General features: G+C 59.4%; 3 protein-coding genes across 3 annotated transcripts; 1 reads left to right on the top strand and 2 right to left on the bottom strand.

Moving 5' to 3' along the window:
• Positions 1 to 90: 90 nt before the first annotated feature.
• FIBRA_06460 (uncharacterized protein) lies at positions 91 to 1,070 on the top strand (the record flags this gene model as incomplete). The annotated part of the gene is made up of 3 exons (XM_012328182.1): positions 91 to 288; positions 347 to 400; positions 456 to 1,070. 3 exons carry the CDS (start codon positions 91 to 93, stop codon positions 1,068 to 1,070), a joined length of 867 nt encoding a protein of 288 aa, XP_012183572.1.
• A 370-nt stretch (positions 1,071 to 1,440) lies between these two features.
• FIBRA_06461 (uncharacterized protein) lies at positions 1,441 to 2,920 on the bottom strand (the record flags this gene model as incomplete). Its single annotated transcript, XM_012328183.1, has 5 exons — positions 1,441 to 1,860; positions 1,920 to 2,030; positions 2,086 to 2,378; positions 2,437 to 2,665; positions 2,720 to 2,920. 5 exons carry the CDS (start codon positions 2,918 to 2,920, stop codon positions 1,441 to 1,443), a joined length of 1,254 nt encoding a protein of 417 aa, XP_012183573.1.
• Positions 2,921 to 3,414: 494 nt separating this feature from the next.
• On the bottom strand, positions 3,415 to 8,755 carry FIBRA_06462 (uncharacterized protein; the record flags this gene model as incomplete). Its single annotated transcript, XM_012328184.1, has 19 exons — positions 3,415 to 3,548; positions 3,607 to 3,622; positions 3,684 to 3,721; positions 3,775 to 3,889; positions 3,944 to 4,239; positions 4,287 to 4,308; positions 4,364 to 4,423; positions 4,484 to 4,825; positions 4,887 to 5,272; positions 5,323 to 5,468; positions 5,524 to 5,787; positions 5,840 to 6,054; positions 6,111 to 6,146; positions 6,197 to 6,559; positions 6,613 to 6,867; positions 6,948 to 7,229; positions 7,286 to 7,625; positions 7,690 to 7,754; positions 7,835 to 8,755. 19 exons carry the CDS (start codon positions 8,753 to 8,755, stop codon positions 3,415 to 3,417), a joined length of 4,296 nt encoding a protein of 1,431 aa, XP_012183574.1.
• Positions 8,756 to 10,388: the final 1,633 nt, after the last annotated feature.

The following is a 10,388-nucleotide window of genomic DNA, read 5'->3' on the forward strand; positions in this document are numbered from 1 at the left end:
AGCGCGGAAAAGTACTCGAAACTCGCACAGGGCGCCGTCAAGGCGTACAGCGGACCGGCCAGCGCCATCGCCGCCGATCCGGACGTCGACATGGTCGCCGTCGTGGTCAGGACCCCCATCCACAAGGAGCTCGCGATGCCCGTCATCGACGCCGGCAAGTCGCTCTTCGTCGAGTGGCCCGCAGGGCGCGGCCTGAAGGAGACGAGCGAGCTGGCCGCGGCGGCGAAGAAGCAGGGGATCAGGGCCATGGTCGGCATGCAGGGAAGACAGAGCCCCGTCGTCAACAAGGTGTGTCCATCCACGGGGGCAGCGGCACACACGCTCACCGCTGCAACCAACCGCGCAGGTCAAGTCCATCATCGAATCAGGCGAGATCGGCGCCGTGCTCTCGACCTCAGTGGTGCGTCTCGCCTTGCACGCGCGATCTCACGACCCACGCTGAGCGGCGCCCACAGATGGCCCGCTGCCCTTGCGAGCCGCTCTTCGCGTGGGGCCCCCACGTCGCCGAGCGCACCCAGTACACCGCCGACGCCGCCGAGGGCGCGTCGTTCCTAGCCGTCAGCGTCGGCCACTTCCTCGACCTGTTCACCTACACGCTCGGGCCCTTCGCCTCCGTCAGCGCCACCATCGTGAACCAGTTCCCCACCGCGGAGCTCGTCGACCCGGCCGGCAAGCCCATCAGCAAGCAGGTCGCCCAGACGAGCTCCAACCAGGTCGCCTTTGCCGGCACGCTCAAGCGCGGCACCGTCGTGTCCATGCACTGGCGCGGAGGCCTGCCGGCCACGCCCAAGCCCGACCTCCCCTTCGTGTGGACCATCGACGGGGAGAAGGGCTCCATCCGCATCCAGGGCGACCTGCCCTACATCCACATCATCGAGCCGAAGCTCTACTTGAATGGCGAGGAGGTTGTCCCGGAGCAGGACGGCCTGACGAACCCCGCCAGGGCATGGGCGGAATTCGCCAAGGGCCCGAGCGGCAGTTATGCGACACTCGACGATGCAGTGGCGAACAAGACGCTGCTGGCCGCCATCGAACGGAGTGCAGAGGAAGGAAAGAGGATCGACTTGTGACCATCACGTTCGCGTACTTGACTCAACGAAAATGTATATCACGGGCACGTATATAGTAGAGACTTCCAACATGTGCAACTGCAGGCGGTGTGATCGTGGGGCATACTCCCTGCCGAGCTTGAATAGTGAGGCAATCCTGGGTACCAGATGGGCACATCCGCGTATGAACCTACGTATGAAGTCGTCAGGGGATGGCATCGACGCCAGATGCCAGAGCGTGGCCGTCGACCCTACACCGTACGGAGAGTGATTCAGACAGTAACAACCCGGGGGAAAGGGGGACGCTATAGGCGGCAGACCGATGTCGGGAAGGAGGAACTCCCGGCATACGTCCTGTCTTGCAAACCAGCGTAGGGAGATCACCGAGCCGTTATTTGCCCCGCATGCCGACCCATCCTACCAGCACCAAGACGAGAAACGTCGACGCCCACGCGCGCAATTTCCTCGTGGCATCCGCCCATGCGTCCGGGTGTCCGACAGCAGCAGCAGCGATCAGGGTGTCGAATTGGCGCTGTTGAAGCGCACGAGCGTCTCCAGAAAGAACCGTGTCATTGAAGTTAGAGCTCCTAGCTGGAGACACTACGCCCACGGCATGCTCGTCATGGCCCAGGGCCCCCTTGGGTTCCGGAGAACGTTCTGGACCCGACTCGTCCGGCGGAAAGGGCAGAATCTCGGCCTGCGCGACCCCCCCGAAAAAGTCGGTGACGAGCGTCCGATCAAGCGGCCGACGAAACAAATCAGCGCGCACGCCGGCATGCGACTCGAACTTCTTGTAGTCGTAGGTGTTGAACTACACACGGGCCGTCATCACACAAAGCCGGAGAGCAGCACGAGAGTGGAGGGACGTACGAGGTCCTGCATCGAGGCCTGGCTCGTCTTGTTGATGCCCTCCATGAACTGCAAGATGTAGTGCGTGAACTTGTCGATGACCGCCACACCGATGTCGTAGTCGTTCTCGTGCTGCGCGCACACGCGTCAATAAGCGGAGCGAACGGCACACGCCATGTGCACGCACCGAGTACGAGCTCTCGCCCAGCTCGGACGACCCGGTGGCGAGGACGTTGGGCGAGTAGAACTTGGAAAACATGGTGTTCGCCTGGCAGGTGTCGACCATGAAGAGTATCTCGTGGTACCGCCGCTTCTGCCACATCTGCTCGAGCGCGTCCGCGATGTCGAACGCGCTGATCTCCTCGTTGTCCTGGAATTTGAGGAACTCGTTGCCGCCGTGCCCGGTCATGTACACGAACACGTTGGACCGGTCGTCGGTCAGGAGCCGCTTCGAGCGGGGGACGGAGGCGTCCATGCGTCCTGGCCAACACACGAACTCGTCAGCCGCGGGCGCACCTCGAGGCCCGGGAGCACGCACCCGTCAGCACCCGGAGGAAGTTCTCGACGGTCACCTCGTAGCCGCGGTAGTCCACCTCGATGTTGTCCCCGTACAGGTCCAGGTGGCGGCCCTGGTTCGCATACACGCACCCGGGAAACTTGTTGCGCGCGTTGCACGCCGCGTCGTCGGCGAGCATGAGGATGATGTTCGAGTCCGGTATCCCGAGCCGCTTGACGGTGCGATACATCCCCAGCGCGTTCGCCATGTGCTAGCCCCGCATCAGCCCCTCCGCCCGCGCACCCCGGGGATGCGAGACACTCACGCGGTAGTTGAACCAGTACCTGGAGGCACAGACCAGGACGGCCCAGTTGTTTGTGTGCGCCGACGCCGACGCGGATCCCCCATGTTGCGCGAAAAAGTCCTCGACTGGCCCAGCAAGCTGAGCTCCAGCGACCGCGCTGAGAGCCAGGAGCAAGGCAATCGCGACGATGTAGTAGCCAAGAGCCACAGATTGAGTACGCATTAGGGTAGTGCTCAGCCGGTGAAAGCAGTGGGACATGCAAGATGCAGGACAAGAGACGAGTGGTTCAGGCGCCGTTATAACGAGAAGTCAGACGCACGAGTGGCCCTTTTCGACGTCAAACACAAGCTGGCAGCGCCAGTGGGCGCCAACCACTCAGCTCAGGTACCTCGTTCGTTCATCGCGACAGACAAATGTATTCGTGTATAACCTCACTAAACAATGCGCGTATTTGGTCGACATAACTAACACAGCCCACGGCTGCGACGGCGAGACGAAGGAGAGGGAAAGCAATAATGAGATACAACAATTACACAGCTTGACGGAGAACATATAGGGCATCAGCTAACATATATCGTGATATACAGGTCAATGTGCGAAATATGGACAAGCCTGATGTGCGAGCCGGATGGGACTATGCAAAGGGGAATACAAGAAGTGCGAACATGAGGGGGAAAAAAAAAGGGTGAATCAAGGGCGAATATGACAGCTGCCTATCACCGCCACTCCCGGAGCATCGCAGCGATGGGCAGAGCTGATCGGTGGTGTACCCTGTTCCGTGCCATGTGCGCCTTGCGCTCGCCTGCAAGCTTGTTGATGGCATTGATGAGGTCGTTCCGCCTTAATGGTTCTGAATGGCAAATCCACGATAAGCAGCAAACACAATGCGGGGGACGGACAAAACGTACTCGTGATGTGGTCATCCTGAATACGAGACGGCCAATGAGCGAATGAACCACCGTCGTAGACAGCAAGGAGCACGTACCATTCCGGCTTGCAAACATCTTTCTCTGTCGCCAATCACTGTTGCCCCTAGTCAGCACTTGACAAACGAGCAAGAAACGAACGGCACGCACTGGCATGTGCTGTTAACGCAATGATGGGCACAGGGTCCAGCCCGTGCGACGTCTCATACGCGCGGATGTGCTCTGTAGCCTCCATACCGCCCATGAACGGCATCGACACGTCCATCTGTGCGATAAATGTCAGAGGATGCAGACACGACGAGGGCACGGGACGACCCACGAGGATGATGTCGAACGGCCTGTTCCTCTGTATGCGCGCCTTGAACGCGTCCACGGCCAGCTGCCCGTTCTCCGCAATCTCGACCTGGTGTCCATACTTCTCCAAAATCTTCACCGCCAGCTTCTGGTTGACGAGGTTGTCTTCCGCGATGAGGATATCGTACGGCACGTCGTTCTCGGCGACGACTGGCGTCACCGTGTTCGATTCTAATGCGGAGATGAGAGCCGACGCCAGGTCTTGTGCGGAGACGGGGGTAGTGACTTGTGAGGAGATGCTGTTGTCTAGGCACCATTTCACTATATACACATTAGCTGAAGGGTCAAGCGACCGTCAGATGACGTACGGTTCAGCCTAGGCGCGGATTGCTGCAATACAAACGTAAGCCCCAGCCCGACGCCATCGATATACTCTGGGGCGTACCGGAGTAAGGAGCACGACAGGAATATATCGCAGGTGCTCGTATTCTCTCAAGCTCTCCGTCTGACATGGCAAATACAGTTGAGCATGACGCTATGCCGACTTCTCGGGAGGGACACCTACCACCATGAGCGAGTCCACAACGATGGTGTCAATGTGCGGGCACGTCGCCTTGTCGGCGACTTCGCAGACGTCGTGTACGACGTAGGGCCGTAAGCCGAGCTCCAGGATTCGCTGCACCACCCCAGTTTGGTCGTGCAGCGTGTCGACGAACAAGATGTTGCGTTTCGCGAACGGCTGCATCTTGCCAAGCGTCGCCTCCATCGACATGGGGCTGATCTGGGAGGTGATGGTGAAGAAGAACTTCGAGCCGTTGCTGACCTCCGACTCGACCCACATGTTGCCTTGCATCAGGGTGACAAGGCGCTTGGAGATCGATAATCCAAGACCGGTACCACCGTATTCCTGTCGCAAGAAACCCATGAGCATTCCCCTTGCATAACAAGATACCAAGCCAACCACTCACTCGTGTCGTCGAGCCGTCCGCCTGACAGAACGTGTCGAAGATCATGGTCAGCTTGTCCTTCGCAATACCGATACCCGTGTCCGAGACGCAAAACTCGAGGGTGACGTTCATGTCGTCCATCGCGAGCAGCCTGCAGCTCAACGCGACGTGGCCCTTCCGAGACACCTTCGACGGCGTGAATTTGATAGCGTTGCCGACCAGGTTCGTGATGACCTGTCTTAAACGGAGAGAATCGCCGATAAGCTGGTCTGGGATCTCCGGATCGACGTCGTACGTAAGGTCCAGCTGATTCTGGGATGCTCGGACCACCAATGTCTTCAGGATCCCAAACACGGTCTGGCGCAAGGAATACGACACCTGCTCCATGGTCATACGACCGGCCTCGACTACAGACACTGTCAGCAGACGGACGTCCAAACTACGACGTGACACCCACTCTTCGAGATATCCAAAATATCATCGATGATCAATAATAACGAACGGGCCAGGCTGTGGACTAACAACAAGCTCTCGCGCTGCGAGCGATTCAAGTCGCTGTCGAGCGTGAGCTCCGTCATACCAATGATACCGTTCATGGGCGTCCTTGAGTGAGACGTCAGCGTCCCCGCCCAAGGCCACGATCAAGCAGGGCACGAACCTGATCTCGTGAGACATGTTGGCCAAGAACTCGGACTTGCTCCTGTTCGCCAATTCGGCAGCCTCCCTAGCGGCGGTGTTCTTCTGTATACTGTCTCGCAAGTTGAACACCATCTGGTTGATCTGGGTCTTCAAAGAGTCCATTTCGCCACTGGCCTCCACGGTGATGAACCGACTAAAGTCCCCGTCCATGGCTGCGGCCGAGATCTGCGCAAAGCCACGGACCTGGGTCGTCAAATTGCTCGCCATGGTGTTCACGGACATCCTGCGTGGCACAAAGTAAGCACCGACACAAAGCAGCGCGTGAACACACGTACGTGATGTCCTGCCAGATACCCTCGACGTTCCCAACCTCAGCTTGACCCCCCAGTTTGCCCTCGGTTCCGACTTCCCTAGCCACTTTCTTGACTTCCGCAGCAAAGATGGCCAATTGGTCGATCATAGAGTTGATGGTGTTCACCAAGTCAAGCATCTCTCCAGAGACCGAGACACCCGTGACTTTCCTCGTCAAGTCACCTCGAGCGACCGCGCGCTGCAGCAAAACGATCAGCACGAATGCACCAATCCAGCGCTGCGTTGCGTCCATACCGTTGCCACTGCGATGGTTCGCACTTGTAACGTCAACTGGATACCCTGTCAGCGCGAGCTCTTCCCGATCCAGGCGAAACGCTTACATTAGCCGCCATAACGTTGACGTTGTCCGTCAAGTCCTGTGCCCTATCGTTGAGCCTGGCGCCAATAGATCTCATGAGAAGACCGACCTTCCATGTGCCGCCGACGCCAGTGACACGAGCCTGACCGCCCAATTTGCCCTCCGTGCCGACTTCCTTCGCCACTCGAGTGACCTCATCGGCAAAGACGCTCAAACTCTCCGTCATGCCGTTGACCGTCTTCTTCAAATCCAGCATCTCGCCGCGCACGTCGACGGTGATGCGCTTCGTCAAGTCTCCGCCCGCGACCGCCTTCGTGACCTCGGCGATGGAGCGCACCTGGTTCGTCAAGTTCATGGCCATCAAGTTGACGTTGTCCGACAGGACCTGTTGGACGGGATCAGCGTCAGGGTCCGCAGGCGCACGCCGTGAATAGCCACCTTCCACATGCCCTGGACATCGGGCACATACGCCTGACCGCCCATGATACCCTCCGTGCCGACCTCCAACGACACACGTGTGACTTCGCTGGCGAGGGTGGACAACCGGGCCACCATCTGGTTGACGGTCGTCTTCAGGTCTAACATCTCGCCCTGGACATCGACGTTGACGGTCCGGCTCAGGTCTCCGTTCGCGACGGCCTTTGTGACCTCAGAGATCGAGCGCACTTGATCCGTCAGATTGGTCGCCATTTTCTGCGGATGCATCAGTCAGGTCCGCACACAGGACACGATCGCCCATCAAAGGGCCCGACCCGGCGGAGGCAGCGACTCACGTTGACGTTCCTCGTCAAGTCGGCCCATGTACCCTGAACGCCTTCGACCCTAGCTTGACCTCCCAAGATACCTTGGGTACCGACCTCCAGAGCGACACGGGTGACCTCGGACGCGAACGCGCTCAACTGGTCCACCATGGAGTTGACGGTACGCTTCAAGGTCAGCATCTCACCCTCGACCTCGATTTCGATCTTCTGCGTCAAGTCGCCCTTGGCGACCGCCGTGGTGACCTTGGCAATCGACCGTACCTGGTCCGTCAAGCTAGAACACATTCGATTGACCTGCATGCGGCGTCAGACTCTGTGCGTGTTGGGGCAGGACAGAACAGCCCACTCACGTTCCGTGTCAGCTCCAACCACACTCCCTCGACGTCCGGTACGTGCACCTGACCTCCCAGTTTACCCTTTGACCCGACTTCCAACGTGACCCGAGTGACCTCTGCCGCTAATGTCCGTAGCCGGACGACCATGCCGTTGACCGTGTTTTTCAGTTCCAGTATTTCGCCGCGCGCGTCGACCTCGATTTGCTTCGACAAGTCGCCCAACGCGACAGCTTTCGTGACCTTTGCGATAGACCGTACCTGATTCGTCAAGTTTGCCGCCAGTTTGTTGACCACACCAGTCAATTCGCGCCATGTACCTTCGACGTCCAGAACCAGCGCTTGTCCGCCCAGTTTACTGCGAGGGGAAGGGGAAGGGGTCAGACGACCGCCTGGGGCCAAGCATACATAAGGCCACTCACCCTTCCGTTCCGACTTCCTGGCTGACACGAGTAACCTCCTTGGCGAATTGGCCCAATTTGTCCACCTAGTGGAGGGTCGTTGAAGCGTCGCGCATACAGAGACAGTGAAAGAAAGAAAAGAAAAAAAAGAAAAAAAAACACCCACCATAGCGTTGATGACCTCCTTGAGCTGAACCATGACTACACCCTGAACGGGGACCGTAATTTTCTGAGACAAGTCGCCGCGCGCGACGGCGTTGCACACCCGGGCGACGTCTTGGACCTGTGCCTTTAAGAGCTTGAGCTCCTCGACGGCGCTCATGCCGCTCTCGAATGCTGCAGCGGCGAGGGGACCGGGGGGGACGACGAGGGGGGAGCTGATGGGCTCGCCGGCGAGAGTGGTGACCTTGGAGATGGTGGCGGTGTCGGTGATGGTCTTGCCGCAGCTCGGGCACGAGATGTGGTCGGCGTAGGAGGAGGGCGGGGCAGAGACAGAGCCGTTAGCGGCTGATCGGTATACGGACTGGGACTCGAGGGGGTTGACGACGCCGTCGAGGGAGATGGTCATGGGGGAGGGGGTGCGCTTGGAGGAGCGGCCTGTGCGGGGGTGGTGGGCGGAGGGGGTGGGCTCGCTGTCGAGGTCGTTGATGTCGGCCATGTCGATGTCCTTGGTGGACAGGGTGCTGGGGATACTCTCTACGGAGCTCGTCGGGGTGGCGACGAAGAAGGGGGACGAGGTGGTTGCGGTGTGATTGATGGAGCTGCTGAACTCGGCGGGGTCGCTGCGGGAGGTGGAGGAGCTGGCGCTGCTGACGGAAGGGCTGTCGCCGACGCTGCGCCTCTTCTTGGACTCTGGGCCGCAGGTTTCGGAGGCTCTGATGGACGAGAGGGCCTCCTCGGCGGTGTACATGCGGCGGGCCATGGCGCCAAGGGAACGCAGGATGCTGTCGGTCTGCCAGTCGGAGGGGCCGTCATACTTGGGGGTGGGGGAGGAGAGAGGGCCGAGTTCGTAGACGGAGAGGAGGGCGACGAGATGTTGGAGAAACGGATGGGATATGTGCCCGCGATAGTCGACGATGGGGGCCATCGTCGCCATCGTTGTCCAGGACTGAGCGGGAGAGCGGCAGCGGCAGCGGCGCGAAGGGGGATAAGTAACACTGTCGCACGAGCGCCCGTCGCACGTTACAGTTTAACACTTGCAAATTCTCTCCACCGCACCGTCGCTGGGCCCAATGGCAGTGGCAATTTCCCCCGGTAGCAGCCTGCAACGCCCCTTCCTCGCCCCTCGCTGCGACCGGACTGCGCGTATTCGAATATACTCCTGCAGGCTGCAGCACACCACCGGAATCGTCTGTTGGTTCGAGGGTGATTTGCTTGATAATATCTGTCTGCCACTCGGCCGATCCGGCAGCTTGTGGCCAATTGCCACTAGCTGCTTACAATGCCCCGGGCACTGGTTCAACGACCGCCGCTGCCTGACAAGACTCATTGCAAGGATCTGGCAGCTGCAAGGAGCATGAGATCCTGTCGTGTACAGAGTGTCCAGATGCCATCATGTTCAAGCAGTTTCGACCCTCCAACCCAAGTTTCTCATTGTGCTGTAGCAGAATCGGTCACCTCCAACCTGACATGGACAATAATAATTAGGCCAAGTCCGGCCTGCAAGTGCCGGGTAGGCCGAGCAGTACATCCCCGATATGGGAAAATGCAAGTCCGTTTCGGTCCCCGCCGGTATATTTACGGATTAATTGGCCATCGCAGTATGCGCCGGCAGCCAGTCTCATCAACGCGGCGCAACTCGTGGTGTACGCGTTCTGTGCAAGTCTCCCTCCCTCCTGTAGCTATCGTAATCTCGATTGCTGCTATTTTACAATACAGGCAGTGCTTGCCAGATTTAGCGCGCCTCAGTGGCGCTGCACGCTGCTCTATTCGCTCGGGTAACCGTGCACTGTTACGAGAGAGGGAAAAAAAAAAATGGCAGGGCATAGCAAGTCCGCACGAGACTCTTGCTCCTCGGGATGGCACGGGTGGGCGCAAGAGTATTTTAGACATCGCACCCGGAGCCTGTTTCGGTGCGGAATCCGACCTGCGCACAGTGCGTCCGAGATCGGCCTGCGGACGTTTTTCTGCAAAGGCAAGTGGACGGCCAGGATGAGCAGCCTCGGCGGAATCCAATGAGTCAGTGGCCATCATGTGAACGTCCAAAGACAGCCGTTCGTGATCCGGGAATCCCAATCGGTTCGCAGCGCGCGCGCGCGCGCGCTCACAGCTCTTCTACGACTGTGCGGCACAACGCTCCTCTGGCAAGGAGTAGAGCCCGTCTCGCCAGCAGTACGCAGCGGGGGTCTCATGCGTCCACCCTGGTGGCCCAAACTCCCAGCCTAGCAGTGGCGGATGACCGCACTCCAGCCACCATCACGTACGAACTCAGTGATGGCATGCACACGCACCTCAAATTCAATCGCTCGCCCACGCTGCTCACCTCACTGCGTCATCCCAGCGATGCCCCTCGTTGCCTTCCGAACGGACCAGTATACATCAATCCCAATCCAGCGTCTCGCCGGTCCGCTGACCACACATTGTCCTGCCCAGGAGACGGAGTTGCCCGCAGCAGACACAACCTGTGGACGACAGGCGGCCACGGGCCAGTAGGAACGCACGCGAGATGAAATACGAAGGCTCGGCGGTTGTACAATGGAACGCGATAGCGTCCCAAGCCG

Source organism: Fibroporia radiculosa (genome assembly GCF_000313525.1).
Source record: "Fibroporia radiculosa TFFH 294 genomic supercontigs, scaffold7637, whole genome shotgun sequence".
Taxonomy (NCBI): Eukaryota; Fungi; Basidiomycota; class Agaricomycetes; order Polyporales; family Fibroporiaceae; genus Fibroporia; species Fibroporia radiculosa.